Source organism: Cololabis saira, chromosome 5, assembly GCF_033807715.1.
Source record: "Cololabis saira isolate AMF1-May2022 chromosome 5, fColSai1.1, whole genome shotgun sequence".
In the NCBI taxonomy this organism is placed as follows: Eukaryota; Metazoa; Chordata; class Actinopteri; order Beloniformes; family Belonidae; genus Cololabis; species Cololabis saira.
In genome coordinates this window covers 32,866,656-32,886,861 of record NC_084591.1, presented here as the reverse complement: position 1 = coordinate 32,886,861, position 20,206 = coordinate 32,866,656, and the positions used below count along the sequence as shown (strand labels likewise).

General features: G+C 44.4%; 1 protein-coding gene across 14 annotated transcripts in view; it reads left to right on the top strand.

Moving 5' to 3' along the window:
- tjp1b (tight junction protein 1b) overlaps positions 1 to 20,206 on the top strand; it is a 91,034-nt gene that overhangs the window by 68,317 nt on the left and 2,511 nt on the right. For 8 of the 14 annotated variants that reach the window (XM_061721618.1, XM_061721616.1, XM_061721629.1 and 5 more), the window contains 17 exons: positions 976 to 1,126; positions 1,610 to 1,718; positions 1,806 to 2,025; positions 2,895 to 3,079; positions 3,168 to 3,263; positions 3,368 to 3,450; positions 3,541 to 3,751; positions 3,856 to 3,956; positions 5,015 to 5,365; positions 6,978 to 7,160; positions 8,728 to 9,579; positions 10,954 to 11,045; positions 16,044 to 16,259; positions 16,339 to 16,475; positions 17,127 to 17,586; positions 19,064 to 19,281; positions 19,574 to 19,717. In XM_061721618.1, the coding sequence (XP_061577602.1) occupies positions 976 to 1,126; positions 1,610 to 1,718; positions 1,806 to 2,025; positions 2,895 to 3,079; positions 3,168 to 3,263; positions 3,368 to 3,450; positions 3,541 to 3,751; positions 3,856 to 3,956; positions 5,015 to 5,365; positions 6,978 to 7,160; positions 8,728 to 9,579; positions 10,954 to 11,045; positions 16,044 to 16,259; positions 16,339 to 16,475; positions 17,127 to 17,586; positions 19,064 to 19,281; positions 19,574 to 19,717 (3,809 nt within the window). The remainder of the gene's footprint in view (positions 1 to 975; positions 1,127 to 1,609; positions 1,719 to 1,805; positions 2,026 to 2,894; positions 3,080 to 3,167; positions 3,264 to 3,367; positions 3,451 to 3,540; positions 3,752 to 3,855; positions 3,957 to 5,014; positions 5,366 to 6,977; positions 7,161 to 8,727; positions 9,580 to 10,953; positions 11,046 to 16,043; positions 16,260 to 16,338; positions 16,476 to 17,126; positions 17,587 to 19,063; positions 19,282 to 19,573; positions 19,718 to 20,206) is intronic. The other 6 variants (XM_061721620.1, XM_061721631.1, XM_061721619.1 and 3 more) reach the window with 5 other exon arrangements.

The window sequence follows — 20,206 nt, the reverse complement described above, 5'->3', positions numbered from 1 at the left end:
TGTTTGCCCTATTGTTACAGTTTGTAATGCTTTATAACTGTTTAAGTTTTAAAGAGGAAGCCAGGCCAACCATTTTCCACAAACTGAACTAAAAGTAAATGTCAGTTTTGCATTATGCATCTTCAGTTTCATACAAGTACAAATATTTTGCCACAAACTAAATAGTTTCTCTCATGTATGATTTGACTTTTTTCTTTTCCAGAAATTTAACAACTAAAATTAAATAAATAAATAAAAGTAAATAAATACATACAATTTTACATCATAAAAAAGATTGATTCATGCTCACCTTATAAGTGTAAGAGGAGATTTATTTTTGTTAAGAAGGTTATTTTGGTAATTCAGGGTTCATTATTTTATAAATATATTCTTTATATTCTGATGTAAATCAGGGACTATAATGACACTAGTCAGTTTATCTGTAGTGATTAGTCTGTTTTAGATTGGGCGGAGTGATACGCCACAGTACGGCACTAGGTGCTGTGTTGATGTTCTAAAATCCTACGCTGTTGAGGGACATTAAAGTACACTGGAACTCAGCAGAAGTTGTCCCCGTGTTTATCCTACTCACCACCCCAAAAAGGTTTAATTTAATAAGGTAAGGCTTAACTCTACAGCCTTACAAAAGTAAAAGTTCAGAGCTCAAAACCCTGCAAGAGTCCCGTGATCGGGACGCAAAACGGTACTAGTTTCTTCTGAGCGGAGGAAGATTTTGGTCCGCGGGTCGAGGCGCGGTCGGCTCCAATACACTGGCCGTTACTAGTCAACACAATATAGGCTATTAATAGTAATAATCCAATATCGCACTACAGTTTGTCACCTCCACGACACGTATCGTGACGTTTTTGTATCGCGAAATTTCGTGGCACCATATATTGTTACACCCTTACTAGACGCACCAATGCCGGCCGGCACTCAGGGGTCAAATGGTGTCCCATCAGAGGACACGGGTTTCATAGTTGTTCTGACCCACAGGCCAAGCATGAAGCTGGTGAAGTTCAAGAAGGGGGAGAGCGTGGGTCTGCGGTTGGCTGGAGGGAACGATGTGGGCATCTTCGTGGCCGGGGTGCTGGAGGACAGCCCGGCTGCTAAGGAAGGCCTGGAGGAGGGCGACCAAATTCTCAGGGTGAGAAACTACAAACAATTCATTTTCCAAACAAATCCTCAAAATGTAAAGCCGCTTTACTTTCTTTTTTTATCATTCACCCGTTTTGTTTTAACAAAGGACACCTGATTGTGTAAACTGCCATCTTTTACAGGCGGCACATCCTCAAACCTTCCCTCTTTTAGTTAATGGCTTTACACAGCGGCTGTAATTCCTGTGTCATCACGCTGGTCTCTTAGCAAGACAACACAAACGCCGTTTCCTCCCACTACATTTGTCCCGTTCCCCTACAGTCGTATATCTCTCTGTTTGCACCGCCTGTTCTTTTCTCCAACCGCCCAGTAAAACCTGCAGTTGTCCAGGTAATCCTGATCACAGAGAGAACTATTTACACCGTTAATTAAAGAGTCACGCCCCCCCTGAACGACAAGGATCGGCTCGGTCCACACAGAGATATTGTCGTAAACAAAGCATTGAATGGACACTTGTTTTCCCAACTTTTAGGTAAATAATGTTGATTTTGCAAACATAATTCGAGAGGAGGCGGTGCTATTCCTCCTGGACCTTCCTAAGGGTGAGGAGGTCACCATTCTGGCCCAGAAGAAGAAAGACGGTAAATCCAGTTAATAAAGTCAAAATGCAGCATTTTATTTCTCTGAGCCGGTCCGGCGTTGACGACCTCCTGCTCTCTCTGGTTCAGTGTACCGGCGGATCGTGGAGTCGGACGTTGGGGACTCCTTCTACATCCGGACGCACTTTGAATATGAGAAAGAATCCCCATACGGGCTGAGTTTTAACAAGGGGGAGGTGTTTCGTGTCGTGGACACCCTCTACAACGGCAAGTTGGGCTCCTGGCTGGCCATCCGCATCGGCAAGAACCACCAGGAGGTGGAGAGAGGCATCATCCCCAACAAAAACAGGTGACCGCTAGGCCTGTGTTGAAAAAATCGATTTCCCAATTCTAAATCGATTCTCATATTAATTCCTAAAAATCGATTCATATGTCTAAAGATCGATTTTTTTATTTTTTTTGGGGGGGGGGGTTATTTTCTTTTATTTATTTATGTATTTTTTTTCATCATTACCTTATAACTTTTGGTTATTTTTTTGTTTATCCCCAAAAAAGGAATGTTTTGTTGGACACAAGAATAACTGGTGCCATGTTTTTGCCTTTAAATATGTTTAAAGGTATGAAAACATTAAAGTGTTATAATTGCATAAATTGTCTATATTTCATTACTTTATATAGTGTCTTGGCGTTACATTTGCAAAAAATGCTAAAAACCAAATTCTCAAAAATTAAAAACCAAAATAGACCGAAAGTGGAACAAATAAAAACGGAATGTGGGAAAAATTAAAAACGGTTTCATACGTCTCTGTTTCCTCCCTGGATCTGTTTGATAATTCTGACCCACACGATGTTTCTGAAAGCAATTCTATCAGCATTCTGGGAGCTGATTGGTCCTTACAGCATCATTAGCTGCCAATACTTGCTGTTTAATCTCAATATAATACTAGTATTCATATTTTGCATAAATACAGTCATATAATTCATGCAACAGCTCAAAAAACTGTTTTAATAACACTAACCCAAATCAATATCGGAATCGAATCGGATCGAATCAAATCTTGATAATCGATTCTGAATCTTAAGAATCGGAACCGAATCGATTCTTGACATTTGAATGGATCCCCAGCCCTAGTGACCGCCTCCTACCCTGAGCCGTAGTCGTATTAGTTTTGTGTCCAAGAGCTTTACGTGACGAGCTGTCTGTGTCCGGGTCACCAGGGCTGAACAGCTGTCCAGCGTCCAGTACACGCTGCCCAAGACGGCGGGCGGCGACCGGGCCGACTTCTGGAGGTTCCGTGGTCTTCGCAGTTCCAAGAGAAACCTGAGGAAGAGCAGAGAGGACCTTTCCTCCCAACCGGTCCAGACCAAGTTCCCAGCCTACGAGAGAGTTGTGCTGAGAGAGGGTGAGGAACCGGACCTCTCAGTCACAGGTTTTCTGTCCCGGTGCAGCTTTCCGGGTTGGTTGACGTCCTCTCTGATCTTTGTGTGCAGCTGGTTTCCTCCGGCCGGTTGTGATCTTTGGGCCCATCGCTGATGTCGCTCGAGAAAAACTCTCCCGGGAAGAGCCGGATATATTTGAGCTCGCAAGTATGTTTGCGGAAATGATTCCCCGAGCTGCACGAAAGCTGATTTAAGGGTGAGGAGGGAGACGAGGAAGAAACCTGCTGAATGTCTCCCCTTTTCCTTCCCAGAGAGCGAGCCGAGAGACGCAGGAACAGACCAGCGCAGTTCAGGAATAATCCGTCTCCACACCATCAAGCAGATCATCGACAGAGTGAGCACGCGTTTGTCTGTCGCACGTTTCCCCTCCGTTAACCGGACGGTCCTCAATCATTGGCTTGTTTCCATCTGTTATCCGTTGAAGGACAAACACGCTGTGCTGGACATCACCCCGAACGCCGTAGACAGGCTCAACTATGCTCAGTGGTACCCGATTGTCGTCTTCCTGAATCCCGATAACAAACAGGGAGTGAAGAACATGAGGACGAGACTTTGTCCGGAGTCCAGGAAGAGCGCCAGGAAGCTTTATGAGCGAGCCATTAAACTGAGGAAGAATAATCACCACCTGTTCACTAGTAAGTAGCCAGACTCTGTTAAAACAGCCTCAATTAAAGAGGTAAATCGCCTGTTTTACACATTTTTATTCCCCGTGAAGTGTTGATGCACACTTGTTTTCCAGCGACCATCAACCTGAACAACATGAATGACGGCTGGTACGGAGCCCTGAAGGAAACGATTCAGCAGCAGCAGAACCAGCTGGTGTGGGTGTCGGAGGGCAAGGTGGGTGGAGCCGGCTGGACGGCGTCTGGTCCCGTTTACCGTGACCTTTTAGACCTGTTTGAGACAACAGCAATAAGAACAAATACAAAGGGCAGATGTATATCCGTTTTAAGAGTAGAACTGTGGAACTCATTAGACAACGACCTTAAATTAGCAAACTCAATAAAAGCATACAAGATATTATTCAAAACAAATGTAATGGACACATACAGGACTTACTCAGAAAATTTGAATATTGTGATAAAGTTCTTTATTTTCTGTAATGCAATTTATAAAAAAAAAAAAAAAAAAAAAAAGTCATACATTCTGGATTCATTACAAATCAACTGAAATATTGCAAGCCTTTTATTATTTTAATATTGCTGATTATGGTTTACAGTTTAAGATTAAGAATCCCAGAATATTCTACATTTTTGTGATAGGATATTTGAGTTTTCTTAAGCTGTAAGCCTTGATCAGCAATATTAAAATAATAAAAGGCTTGCAATATTTCAGTTGATTTGTAATGAATCCAGAATGTATGACATTTTTTTTTTTGTAATTGCATTACAGAAAATCACAATATTCAAATTTTCTGAGACAGTCCTGTATATAGAAGCACAATAAGCAAACAAAGAAGAATGTACACATGCATGAGATGAAATGAAAACCTAAATTGGTTTTGTCAGTTTCTTTAGCATCTTTTCACTTTCTGTTTTCAGAGCTATCATTATTATTATTATTATCATTATTATTGCTATTATTACAGTTATTTAAGCTATTATCATCATCATCATCATTGTTATTATTATTATTATTATTATTATTATTATTATTATTCTGTGTAGCCTCATGATACTTCATTTGTTCTTTTTGTATATTCTATTCTGTTAAAAGGTGGACAAGATAAGCTTTATGCTTCAAGCCCAGACCTTTTCGGTCAAAATAATCACAATGTTGACCAGGGAAAAACCTGTGGATGTTTGTTATCTTGTTTGTGGATTTTTATGCTTGTGATTGACCAAAATAAATATTAACTAACTAACTAAACTAACCGTGACCGTGTCTGTTCTGCTCAGGCGGACGGCACCACGGAGGACGACTTGGACATCCACGACGACCGCCTGTCCTACCTGTCGGCCCCGGGCAGCGAGTACTCCATGTACAGCACGGACAGCCGCCACACCTCCGACTACGAGGACACGGACACGGAGGGAGGCGCCTACACGGACCAGGAGCTGGACGAAACCCTGAACGATGAGGTGGGTCTGCCCACGGAGCCCGCCATCACACGCTCTTCAGAGCCCGTGCGAGAAGACCCCTCGGTGATCCAGGACACGCCCGGGTACTCTGGATACCAGCACCCCGTGCAGCCCGACCCGGCTAGCCGGATAGACCCGGCCGGGTTCAAGCTGGCCGCTCCGCAGCAGGTAAGGTTCCCGACTGGCACTGAAACAGCTGTCAAACATTGATAAGTACCGTATTTTCTGGACTATAAGCCGCATCCGCTCTATTTTAAAAAAAAGATATGCAAGCCACAGATACTTATGATGTTAGATTAGATATTTACTACATGTACTGAACGATTTTGAACTGTAAATTATGTACATGTATGTATCTAAATTAAGGCTGGGACTTTAGCGCGTTAATTTCAATTAATCAATTACAGAGAAAATAGCCCGCTAAAAAAAGTAGCGCATTTTAATCGCATTAGTTTTTCCCACTCGGAACGTTTCTCACGGGACGACTTTCACACGGACGGCGCATCAACCAACCAGACCCTTGAGAGAGAGGCTGCGTCCGAAATCGCATACTTCCACCCTAATGATATTTACTGATATTTACTCAAAAGTGTGCCGAACTTAAGTGTACTTTTTAGTATATACTTTTTAGTATGGCATTTCGGACGCACCGAGAGAGTTATGACACATACGTCGACTCCCATTGTAAGCTCCGCGGCGAGATCAAAGCGTTTTACAACTCTCTCTCTCAAGGTTCGTCAACCAACGTGCATTAGTGTTACAGTGAAGTGCCGCCGTCGTCATAACACAAGCTAAGTTGTTACCACACACGTTAAAGATGAATGAAGTCGCAGACGAAAAGGGTCTGGTTGGTCCCGTGGATGGGAAATTTTGTTTTAAAACACGGATGGATGGAAGCGTGCTTCGTTTTCTAAAGTGTTTCCATGTTGTGGAATGTACTTGAAACAGTTGAAAGTATTTTGTAGAAGTAGAAGGTCCTTGACTATAGGCTACCTGTCTCATTCAATGTGCATACTGCATATATTTAATTTACTGCAAATTGCACTGATTTGTTCTTGGTGAAGCACCACCTTGATAAAAATAAACTGTCTCATAAATTGAACATGTTTTCACTAGTCAATCATTCACTCGTATACAAAAATCCATTTGAAACAAACAAAAAAAGGAAATCTCATTGTTCTCAGGTCTAAAATTGATATGCGATCCAATTGCGATTAATTAATTACAAAGCCTGTAATTAATTTGATTAATTTTTTTAATCGAGTCCCAGCCCTAATCTAAATAGATCTTTCCTAACAGTGTCTTTTAACACGGCAGCAACTTTGCTGATTAAAACAGGACAGAACCAAGAGAAAATAACCCGTATTTATTTATCTATTTATCTGTTTGAAATCTGCTTCTACTTCTATCTGCTAAAGAAGAAGAAGCGTATTCTTCTTTGCATTTATTTTGTATTAGTTTTGATTCTAATTCCGGTTAGAGCGCCCCGAGTGATGGAAGAAAAATCCACAGAATAGCTGCACCTTTGTATAAGCCGCACGGTTGAAAACCTATGAAAAAAGTAGCGGCTTATAGTCCAGAAAATACGGTCGCTGAAAGTTTATGTCAGAGCAGCAGAACCAGCGCTGTCGTATGTTGATGTTTATTATTCTTTAAGCACGTTTAAGCAGCTTTAGCTGGAGTAAAGCACCAGTACTTGTGGGTCAGGGTGAGGAAGAGAGTCATGGTGTTGGGTTAGATGTCCTGTGTGTTGTAAATGTCTCCTAACGATGCTTCACAGCAAGGCGAGGCTGCTTTGCCCTCGTGTTCTGGGAGCCCTGCTAGCGAGCAGCCGCCCCCTGTAGCCGCAGCTCCTCAGGCTGACTCCCTTAGCCCCACCCCTGAGCTTAATCAGCCCCTACCACCACCTCCACCACCACCACATGAACCCAACCCATCTGGACTGCCCGGTCCAGAACCAAAGGTACCTCCTGTTTCACCAAGCACTCGGACCGGGGCCTGGGCCCCCAGCCTGCTGTTTTAACTGCCTGTCTTCTCACACGTGCTTTCCACTCGCTCTCTGCATGTCATGGCCTCACTGTGTGACGCACGGAGCCCACTGTGTGCCCAAAATGTGTGACACACCCGTGCACATGCAGCACAGTGGGCTGGGAGACCAGAGGGGCCAGTACGTCTGGGTCTCTGACCGGGGTGAAGAAAGTCCACAACCAGCCCTACTTGTTGCCTTTGACTTCCTTTGCATGGCTCCTGATGTTTTTGGGTTCTTTCAGCTTCAACTGTCCTCTGTAGATGACTGGTAGCAGCATTGTTCTGGGTGGATGTGCCGTCCGTCTGTAGTGCCGTAGTTCGACGTCACATTAGATGCAAACTGAATGTTTATTGCATGATGAACGCTAACCTGCAGACAGTACTTTTGAATAATAATAATAATAATAATTACCTCCATGGAAAAACAAATGCGCATCAGCTCACTGTAGGGCTGGGCGATATGGACCAAAAGTCATATCTCGATATTTTCTAGCTGAATGGCGATACTCGATATATATCGATATTTTTTCTGTGCCATAATTGGGGTTTCCCCCAAAGCATTATAGGATAGCATCTCTGTTAGCTTCATTTTTTTCTGAGGCAAACCCTTAAAAAAACAGTCAGTTTTAATACAAAGCCTCGTGCCAAATGTCACACAGGTTCCTTTATTAACAGAGGTCTGCACAATATCAACATGTATAAAACAAAAGAAATAAAAATAAACTGCCTGCATATATAGAATAAAAATGCTTCTTGAATAAGATAAAAAAAATATCCCTTTCCTGCATAACAATTAAATTAAAATACACTGTGCAATTAATACAATGTAGACAGACTTTTCCACTGAGGTTGACAATTGGTGCAAAAGGTTGCAAATCTCAAATAAAACATTCAAGTCGATTTGTCACAAAATAAGCTATATCAAAATCATAATTTAAATTTTTTTATTTTTTAATAAACGATATTGTCTCGTACCATATCGCGTTTGAAAATATATCGATATATATTAAAATCTCGATATATCGCCCAGCCCTAGCTCACTGCATTGGGTCTGCTGCGCAGTCGATGCGGACAAAACCCGATTGTTTGATGAGGTCCCGGAGCTGGACTTGCTGTCTTCAGGCTACACATCATATGTTTGAGATGAAGCCTTTCAGTAATGTACAAATTGCTTAGTCGCCCGTGACTGAGGTCATTAATGTGTAAACGGCTCCGATCATTCTTGAAAGGCGTCCTGTCAAACGGCATTCAGGCACGTTCCTGAGAGCAGGAACTCAGATCTGCTTGATACCTGACTTGATGCTACTTTCATTATTGGAGAAGACGTTTCTGATGTTTTCTACGTCAGTTCCTCGAGGTTTCATTTTATTTTCCTTGAATATGACTTTATTCTGGTTCTGGGGAACGACGTTTCATTGGCTGCTTTCTGGCCTTCAACCTTTTGTTCAGAGCTCCACCTGTTCTTTTCAGGGACTCATCCCCTTTCCCACGTTTCTTCACAGATGTACAAGAAAGACCTGTACAACGTGGAGGACCCGGTGCGGATCCACCACGGCCTGAAGCAGTCTCTGAGCTACACCCACCAGCCGCTGTATCAGGACAAACAGCCATACCGCGACTACGACCATCCGCCTTACGGATACGATGGAGGCGGCTACACCGAACCAAAGCCTCACACCCCCGAGTCCCACCTGCACTACGACAACCGTGTGCCTCACTACAGCGAGCAGTGGCCGCCCTACGAGCAGCAGACCCCGTGCTCCCAGTCTCCGGGCTACCAGCCGGCCCACCAGGGCTACAGCCCCCGGTCCCCGTACGAGGACGGGCCGGGGCGGGACTACAGTCCCCCTCAGCCCCGGTACAACGAGGCCCCGCCGGTGGGTTATGACGGCCGACCACGCCACGGGAAACCTGCACCCATCCGCTATGACGAGCCCCCTCCCCCGCCCCCAGCAGGCTACGACGCCCGTTCTCCTTACGAGGCAGAATCCCACAGCTTCCCCATCAACTCCCCCCGCTCACCGGAGCCCCCGAAGCAGTACTACGGCGACGCTGGTCTGAGGCCCACCTACATGCCAGGACCTCCCAACCGGGCTTACAAGCCAGGGATGCACGAGCCCGGGATGAACTCGGAGGCCCCGGTCCCCCCTCCCAAACCAGAGCCCCTGCCCTCCCCGGCTGAGCCTGCCGTTACCCCAAGCTCCAAGTCCTTTCCTCCTCCCCCGCGGGAAGACCCGGACGAAGACCCGGCCATGAAGCCGCAGTCGGTGCTCAACAGGGTCAAGATGTTCGAGAACAAGCGGTCCGTCTCCATGGACCGGGCCAAGGAGGGGCCGGAGTCGTCGGTGCTCAGGGTACGCCCCTCTGTGTGATTTCAGCTGGTAGATAAAGGCCCTGTGCCAATACTACCACTACCCCTCGTTTTCATCCCTAACCCTACATTTTGCGCGTTCCCGTGAGGGTATTGGTGTCCCAATTCCTCTTTGCACCTAGGGGTAGTGACGAAAACTAGTGTAGTTGCTATGAATCTCTCCCTACGGACGTAGGGATTTCCGATGCACACTAGCTGATCTAGTGACAGAAAAATTTCCCAGAATGCTTTTCGTCGTCATTTGCGGACTGAATCAAAAAAAAAAGAATATGGCGGACATTTCTTATTTTTTATTGAATAAAATCAATATTTTGAGTTAGTTTCTGCATAAAAATGCGTTTTGATTACATTTCTAGCGAGAAATGTATATTTTACTTTCATAATATTCACTCAGTGAATGTACATAATCACTTTTTTGCCCGTTTTTGCAACCTCGCCAGAATAAAGGCTGATTTATGGTTCCGCGTTACACCAACGCAGAGCCTACGGCATAGGTTACGCGCCGACACGCAACGTACGCCCTACCCTACGCCATACCCCTCTGTGTCGATTTAACGCGGACCCATAAATCAGCTCCCGAAGTCGGCAGGAAGGCAGAAATCCCGAAATTTTCGGAGCAAATTTCTTAACAGGCGTAGCTACAACTGTTAGATTTCATCTATTAAACCAACATTTATCTTCCTAAATGATTTATTTCAGCCAGCGGTAATTCTCCACAGAGCTGCAGGTTTCTCCCCGGGACGACGGCGCAGCTTGACCCGGCGATCACGTCTGTACTCCGGCTGCTGCTGCTGCTCCGGGCCGGTCTCATCATCGCCGAAAACATCGGATCAAATTTCTTAACAGGCGTTATTTGGATAAACTGAGCACAAGTTGGGGATCTTAACGGTTACTTTTACGCCTGAAAAAATATTAAAACTTAGTAAAGTGGCATATTAACAGCGCTACAGCTGAAATTAAAACAGCTTTTGGCTCTCAGCTTCCTGATTAGTGGTGGTGCTGAAAAGTAGGGGTAGGGGGAGAATTGGGACAGGGCCCTGGGAAGATTTCAAGTGCCCTAAAATCTGTCCCTTCTTTTTTAGAGGTAGTGAAGAAAAGAAGGGCTAGTGAAAGAAAGTAGGGGGGGTATTGGGATTGGGCCAAACTATGCTTTTCCTTCCGCAGCTCTGAGATTATTCATGAAAAAAGCACACATAACTATAAACCTTGACCTTGAAAACTATAAAACGAGACACTGTTTGGGCGGTAATTCTCTTGTAGGCGGGCAGGCACTGTTGTGGGCGTGTGCACGCTGCCCATTTGTTAGTCAGTTAAAGTCAAATAAAATCCCTAAAGAGGATCTTTGTTTTCCTTCCAGCCTGCAGATGTTCCCAAGCCCGCGAGTGCACCTGGCCCGGTCCTCAAGGCCAACTCCCTCAGCAACCTGGAGCAGGAGAAGTCCACCTACAGGTAGGTAGTCGTACTGCAGAACCCGGGCCAGAACCCCGGGCTGGGGACAACAGCTGCTGTTTGAGCACCACCTAGTGGAGCTACGTCGCTACGCCGCCGCGCTGAAATCTCTGCTGTGACTGAAGCCATTTCAAGGCAGGTGCAGGGGGATGAGACGTGCTTTACAGTCAAATAAGAACATTAATCTGAATTGACCGTCCGAACTCTGTGCTTTAAGTTAGGTTTTTATTAAAACAATTCAAGAGATATTTTTTCGAGGTGTTTTCCAGCTGATACCTGACCTAGCAACAACCAATTTGATTGCAGGTGGTGATTTCAACTGTGTTTTGGATACCTTTTTGGACAGGTCCTCAACCCGCCCAATTTGTCCTTCAGACTCTACAATTGTGTTAAATAATTTGATAAAGTCGTTTAATCTGGTCGATATCTGGAGGATTCACAATCCTACGGAGAAAGAATATTCTTTTTTCTCACAAGTTCACAAAACATACACGAGGATTGATTACTTTTTAATTGACTCTAAACTGACAGCTATCATTAAGTCATCTAAATATCACAACATCTTAATCTCGGACCATAGCCCAGTCTCTGTAGGCATGGACTTTGGGTGGAAAAAACCACACTATAATTGGCGATTCAATCCAAGTCTTCTTAATGACAAGATATTTTTGGAAAAATGCTCCCTTTCCATAAAGGACTATTTAGCTTTTAATGATACGGGTGAGGTTTCAGATTCGACATTGTGGGAGGCCTTTAAGGTGGTGATAAGAGGTTTTGTATTGTCTTATGAAGCTGCACAAAAAAAACTGAGGAGACAGAGGTTATCAGTTATAAATCCACAGCTTACCCTCCTTGAAAAGCAATACAGGGATGCTCCATCTCCACCTTTACTGAAGGAGATTGTTAAGTTAAAACATGAATATAACAGTATCCTCTCGCAACAAATTAACACCTTACTGTTGAAAGTGAGGCACAAACAATTTGAGCTGGGGGATAAACCGGGCCCTCTTCTCTCACGCCAGCTACGAGGGGCGCAGGCTAGCAGGGCTATTCACGAAATTAAAAGCCAGGCAGGCTCTATGCTTACCGACCCTGTTGAAATAAATAAATGCTTCAGGGACTTTTACGAAAATCTATATAAATCTCAAAGCCCCGCAGCAGAAGAGGATATTCTCCAATTCCTGCGCTCTCTCCCGCTTCCTAAAATAGGCTGTGATGCGCAAAATGAACTCAATGCTGAAATTACATTACAGGAGGTTGTCACAGCTGTAAAGGAGTTCCCGAGCGGAAAGTCTCCAGGCCCGGATGGCTTTGGAATTGACTTTTATAAAGCATTTGTGGACGATGTGGCCCCTCTATTACTGAGAATGTTTAATGAATCAATAAGGAATAAGAAATTACCAGACTCACTATATGGGTCAAACATCTCTTTAATATTGAAAAAAGATAAAGATCAAACTGATCCATCATCTTACCGGCCTATTGCTCTTCTTGGGAATGACCTTAAAGTGTTCACCAAAATTTTAGCAAATAGATTAAATAAACATATTGCAACCATTATACACCCGGACCAGGTAGGGTTTATTCCCAAGAGATTCTCCTTTTTTAATGTTCGTAGATTATTAAATATTGTATATAGCAAACAAAATAAGTCAAAATCTGCAATACTCACACTGGATGCGCACAAGGCTTTTGATCAGGTGGATTGGAAATTTATGCTGTCAACAATTAGAGAATTTGGTCTGGGTGAAAGTTTTTGCTCATGGGTAGAGATGCTTTATGCGCATCCAACTGCGTCAGTCCTCACCAACTCGGATAGATCTCACCCTTTCAATCTGCATCGTGGTGTTAGACAGGGCTGCCCCCTGAGCCCTTTGCTGTTTGCTCTGTGCATCGAGCCCCTTGCAGTAAGCATTAGATGCAACCCGAAAATTATTCCGATACATTTGGGTAAACTGGATCATTATATGGCGTTGTATGCTGATGACGTAGTCCTCTTCTTATCCCAGCCCGAAAAATCCTTCCCGGCATTACTGGATCAAATTACAATTTTTGGTAAGCTATCAGGCTATAGTATAAATTGGCAGAAATGTGAATTTATGCCTCTGCGTGGAGACTTAGACCCCAACTTTCTCAAAAATCTGCCAGTAAAAGTTACCACCCAAGTGAAGTATCTTGGAACTACAATTCCCAAACAATTTGATCAGCTTTATACATTAAACTATAAGGCTTTGATTGATAAACTCAAAATCGATATTGAATTTTGGCGAACACTCCCCGTATCAATGATTGGCAGAATTAATGCTATAAAGATGGTGACCTTACCTAGGTTTTTATACATATTTCAGAATGTTCCCATTTTTCTGTCTAAAAAGTTTTTCAGAACATTGGACTCAATCATTATGCCTTTCGTTTGGGGATACAAATCGCATCGTATAAATAAGAAGCACCTTTGCAAGTCAAAGGACTTGGGTGGGCTAACGCTCCCTTTATTCCAACATTATTATTGGGCAGCTAATGCACGAGCACTGGTGTATTGGCAGCAAGCTTACCCAGTAGAACCTAATGATACTACCCCACCATGGCTGGCTATGGAACAGGAGACCACTGGTACCTCCCTCTCAGCACTACTCAATACAGCTAAGAGAAATCCTGGGCCATTTAAAGGGACTGGACGTATAGTAGAACATTCTTTAAAGGTGTGGTACCAGATTAAAAAAACATTTTGCCTGACAAACACTTCTATTTTTGCCCCCATTTGTCATAATCATGCATTTCTCCCCTCCCAGTCAGATTCTGTTTTTTCTATCTGGAAAGAAAAAGGCCTGACCATTTTGAGAGACTTGTACATTGACAATGTTTTTGCCTCATTTGACCAACTCAAAAGGAAATTTGATTTACAACCGTCTCATTTTTTCAGGTACCTGCAGGTCAGGAACTATGCTAGAGCAAACATTGTAAATTTTGAAACTTATAATCCACCAGACGAAGTCTACTCCCATTTAGCAAAGGTACCTGAGACCAAAAAGCTTGTGTCCATGTTTGTAAATTTGTTTGCAGCTCAAACTGCTCCAAGTACTCAACATCTGAGAGAGTGCTGGGAGAGGGAAATAGGCACAACCATCTCGGAGGATGCATGGCGTAAATGTCTTCATAGCATACACACATGCTCAATCAATTCAAGGCACCAGCTAATACAATATAAGGTTATACATAGACTCCATTATTCACATGTTAAACTGCATTCTTTCTTTCCATCTACTTCACCGTTATGTGTAAAATGTAAACAGTCTGATGGTACGCTGGCACATATGCTTTGGTTTTGCAACAAACTTGGTAGATTTTGGCATGAAGTTTTTTACTTTTACTCCGAGGTTTATGAACATGATCTTCTGCCAGACCCAGAGACCGGCATCCTTGGCTGGTCCCACCAGCTTGATACTCTTAACCACTGGGAGGCTCTGTCAATACAGTATGGGATGGTTATTGCAAAGAAAATGATTCTCAAAGTTTGGAACAAAGAAACATCACCGAGCTTTGAAGCCTGGCTCACGGAGCTCTCAAATACTTTATACATAGAAAAAATCAGATTTGAGTTGTCAGGAAAATCAGAGAGGTTCCATCAGATATGGCAACCATTCCTCGATCATATTATACAGCGGAGAGGACCTTCATGACCCCTCGATTTCATGACCTTGTCTGAATATTCATCTGTCTGTAATTTCTCAAAGTGAAATTTTAAATAGTTGCAGATTGCCACAGAAACTGTTGTTACACTGTAGAGTACAGCTTTCTCTGTTTGTTTGTTTTTTTTGTCTTTTTTTTTTTTTTTTCTTTCTTTCTTTCTTCCCTAGCCTGTTTTGGGGGAGGGGGGTGGGATGAAAGGGGTAATTGTTCAGGTTATTATGTACCTGGATTGTTTGAAAACGTTTTGAAAATGAATAAATAAAGTATTTAAAAAAAAAAAAACAATTCAAGAGATAAAAACTGACACGGAAAGTGAGGTTGTTGAGGTATTTCAGAGAGCTTATGAAGGTAAAAAATGCAGAGTAATCTCAGTCCTTTTATAAAAGTTTGTGATGTAGAAAGTCTTCTTCCTTTATATCAAATAAAAAATGGGAAATGAAATTAAAAGAACAAATAACAGAGGAAAAGTGGTGTAATATCTGTAGAACACAGTGCACGTCCACTAGCTCCAGGATCTGGAGAGAATTCAACTGGAAGAATATGGTCAGATTTTTTATTACCCCAAAGATTAAGAAAGGGGCGGTGTCTACTCAGCAGCCGTGCTGGAGAGTTGCTGACCATACACACATATTCTGGTCCTGTCAAAAGTTAAAAGGATACTGAGACAAAATATGGAGGGGTTTACAAAAGATAATAGGGTATGAGATACCAAAAACATGTAAGATACTTTACCTGGGGAACTTAACACAAGATACAATACAGAAAGAAGATGAGTACCTTGTCAAAGTATTGCTGTCAGCTAGTAAAAAAACAATTACCAGAATGTGGTACAAAGTAGACCCTCCGACTGAGGAGCAGTGGATGTGACTGTGGAAGAGATTTTTGTAATGGAGAAAATTACACACAAACTGAGACTACAAAAGACACAATTCGAGCATAAATGTGAAAAATGGACTGATTACAGAAGACGAGAAGAGGTGTCCTCCATTGCTACTGAACAACAAGGACATTGATATAAGGATGAGTGCTTAACTATGCATGTCTGATTTACCCTGACACTGTAATTGTTGAAAGAAAATTTGAATAAAAAATAAGTTACAAAAAAAAAAAGATTCAAGCGACCCAGCGATAAGACAAGCTGGTGTTACAGAGCCCGCATCACCGGTTCACGGGTACCCTGGGATGCTTGTGTAGACGCGTATTCAACGAGCCACGCGGTGTGCAGCGTCAACACTGAGGTGCTGCTGGAGTCGGTCCAGCGGTCTGGACGTGTGCAGCTGTTCTACTTGTCCTCTCGCCGTTTCTCTTCAGGGTTCCTGAGCCACAGAAGCCTCACACCAAACCCTCGGAGGATGTGGTCCGGTCCAACCACTACGACCCCGACGAGGACGAGGAGTACTACAGGAAGCAGCTGTCCTACTTCGATCGCCGTAGCTTTGACAGCAAGGCCATGGGCCAACCCGGCCCCGGCATCAACCGCTTCCATGATCTGTCCAAACCAGCTCAGCTGTCCTACCCCTACAACAGGTACCGCTGCACGGCGCCGCGGACGCCACCGGGGAACAGAGCTGTCGGGTTAACTACTTCCTTTCTTTGGTTGTTACAGGGTTGAGTCCCTGGAGAAGGTGAGTCCGGTGGAGAAGAGATACGAACCTCTGCCCCAAATCAGTCCTTCAACACAATACGGCCCCCCACCGCCCGCCGTCCCCCCCAGTCAGCTGCCCAAACTGGGCCCCGGTGACGGTAAGCTTCACCAACAGTTGGTCCTGTCATATTTCAGTCAGACCCAGTCTGTGTCCGCTGCAGTGGCGTAGACTTTTCAGGGTTCGTACGTTTTGAAAAAACCTGGAAAAGTCATGGAATTTGAAAAAATCATTTTCAAGGCCTGGAAAAGTTTTGGAAACATGAGTTCACCCCAAAAGTTTTGGAAAAGTCATGGAATTAATTTTTCTCACTTAATAACATTTAGTAATAACAGCCTATAAGGTAGATTTAAAATTGATCAATAAATATTTCGTTTCGAAAAGTGCTTATTCATTTTTCAGACCCTGTTACCTCAGAAACATTTATGCCTCGTGAATTTCGTCAGTTAATTGTTCTTTATTGTGAATGTGCAATATTAGATTACTATACTACAACATATTGCTGGTATATCAGTGTTAGTTTAAACAAATGTTTGTTTTGTATAAAACCATAATTGTCATTAGATCTCCACTGTCGTGACTTTTTACATAGTTTTATTACTATATTTCATTCATACATTGATGTTTGAGGGGTCATGTATAGTCATGGAAACTTGCTACCAAGTCATGGAAAAGTCATGGATATTTGTTGGTTAAAATGTGTATGAACCCTGACTTTTATTCATCCTTTCATCCTCTGACTCCCTTCCAGCCAACTCCGTACCGGAGCCGCTGAACTCCCCCAACCCTAAACCCGACGCGGCGGCGCTCCGACCAGCCAGCAGGGATGAACCCACGCCGGGAGGCTATCGCCTCCCCGATAAGTCCCCGGTTAACGGCACCGATGCCGGCCCGCCGAAGCTGCTGGGCGGGCCGGCTCCGACCGGCTACAACCGCTACGTCCCCAAGCCTTACACCAGTGCAGCTCGGCCCTTCGAGCGCAAGTTCGAGAGCCCCAAGTTCAACCACAACCTCCTGCCCAACGACACGCAGGTGAAGACGGAGCTCCTCAGTAAAGCCGGCGTGCTGAGCAACAGCAGCGGGAAGCCGCAGCTGTCGCCGCAGCCCCTGGACCACGACAGCGGCCTGGACACCTTCACGCGCACCGTGGACAACAGGCCCAAGTACCAGCACAACAACATCAACGCCATTCCCAAGGCCGTCCCTGTGAGGTGAGACTGGGGGGAGCGAGTCCTCCGAGCTGCTGGGACAGAACCAGGCGTGGTTGTTCGCCACGGACTTCTGGCCAGTCCCAATCCCCCCCTAGCCCTACTTTTCAGCCCTACCCCTACATTTTGCGCGTTCCCATGAGGGTAGTGGTGTCCCAATTTCTCTTTGCATGTAGAGCTAGTGTGCATAACGAGGGGTAGGGAGTATGAATCTAGCCCTTCAGAGCGAGGGATTTCAGATGATGACTTCGCGACCGAGGGCCAGAAAAAATTCCCAGAATGCTTTACGTCATCATTTACGGACTGAATCAAACAAAAAAACATGGCAGACATTTCTAATTTTTAGTGAATAAAGTCAATATTTTGAGTTAGTTTCTGCATAAAAATGCGTTTTGATTACATTTCTAGGGAGAAATATATATTTTACTTTCATAATATTCACTCAGTGAATGTACATAATCACTCGCTTGGTCGTTGTTGCGTTGTATCTTCAGATCTCCCCAGAATAAAGGCTGATTTATGGTTCCACGTTACACCAACGCAGAGCCTACGGCGTAGGGTACGGCGTATGGCGTGCGTCACCGCGTAACGTACGCCGTAGGCTCTGCGTTGGTGTAACGTGGAACCATAAATCAGCTCCCGACCCAGCGGCTCTGCTCATCCCCCGAAAACATCGGAGAAAATTTCTTAACAGGCGTTATTTGGATACGCCTGAAAAAATATTAAAACTTAAAGGAGCTTGAGGCAAGAATAAGAAATGAGACTCATTAGCACCCCGACGACCTTCCGGTTTCCTGCAGCCAACAGCGAAGCCGGCACGGGAGCGCGTGTGTAATCACATGTGATTTTCAAATCAAGCTCTAAATATGACTTACAATGTTATCTTACCTGGTCAGTAGGAAATGAGCCATGTCAGCATCTGTTTTCAGTCCCAATTCAAGTTGAAGCTGCCTCCATGACTCAAACGCGTATCCAATGTTTACTCGTGCGCCGCCGAGAACGTGCATGCAGCGTCATGTGACGTCACATCCGCAGCCCAGCGCGGGAAATTCGGGCCCGAATTGCAGCACATTTTGCAGCACACAGCCTGTTCAAGGCAACGGAGAGATACACTAGAGGAAACATTCTTTTGGGTTTGGAACGCTTCATCTGACATTATTACTAGAAAACTTAAAACGTATACGAATATTTTTCATAAATCCTGCCTCATGCTCCTTTAATAAAGTGGCATATTAACAGCGCTACAGTGGAAATTAAAACAGCTTTTAGCTCTCGGCTTCCTGATATGGTGTGACGTATGTGCAAACGTAACTACGCAGTCGCTTACGTACCCGAACGTAAACCACGCAGTGACGTAGCAAGTGGTGTCCCAATCCCTAGGGAAGATTACAAGGGCCCTACGCCTGTGGCTTCATTTTTAGGGCTAGTGGTAGAAAGTAGGGGGTGTATTGGGATTGACCCGTCTGCTTCTGTCCCCCAGTCCCAGCGCGCTGGACGATGACGAGGAGGACGAAGGGCACACGGTGGTGGCCACGGCTCGGGGAGTCTTCAACTGCAACGGGGGGGTGCTGAGCTCCATCGAGACGGGCGTCAGCATCATCATCCCCCAGGGGGCCATCCCCGAGAGCGTGGAGCAGGAGATTTACTTCAAGGTGTGCCGCGACAACAGCATCCTGCCCCCCCTCGACAAGGAGAAAGGTCAGTGGCTCAGCGCCGTGCAGGTGTCCGGGACTGAGGTGCACCAGGGCTCGTGTGCGGTTCCCCGTATGAAGAGCTGGGGGGGGTGGGGGGGCGTCACACTTGGGAGGATCTCTGTTGTAAAAGAGTCGCGAGCTGATTTAAGGTAAATAAACCTGCCAGCAGCAGGTAGGGGGGTTATTTACTCACCTGGTGAGCCAGGTAACGGTTCAGTCTCCCCGGCAGCAGGTGATCCTCTGCAGTGGCTTTAATGTGGCGCGTGTTTAGTGGACTTAACGGTGTTTCCCTGCAGGAGAGACGCTGCTCAGTCCGCTGGTGATGTGTGGCCCCCACGGACTCAAGTTCCTGAAGCCGGTGGAGCTGCGCTTACCTCACTGTGCGTCTATGACCCCTGATGGTTGGTCTTTTGCTCTAAAATCCTCCGACTCCTCGTCGGGTACGCTGTCCTCTCTCTGTCCCTTCGGGGTCTGCGGGCTGTGATCATCGGGGGGGGGGGGGTCATTGATTGGTCTCTTCTGTTTTTCATTCTCCCCTTCACTTTCCATCACGCATGCTGTTTACATGTTTCACGTCTTCATTTGTGCTTTTGTTGTGTTTTGGACTATACAGGACTGTCTCAGAAAATGTGAATATTGTGATAAAGTTCTTTATTTTCTGTAATGCAATTAAAAAAACAAAAATGTAATACATTCTGGATTCATTACAAATCAACTAAAATATTGCAAGCCTTTTATTATTTTAATATTGCTGATTATGGCTTACAGTTTACGATTAAGATTCCCAGAATATTCTAATTTTTTGAGTTAGGATATTTGAGTTTTCTTAAACTGTAAGCCATGATCAGCAATATTAAAATAATAAAAGGCTTGCAATATTTCAGTTGATTTGTAATGAATCCAGAATGTATGCCTTTTTTGTTTTTGTA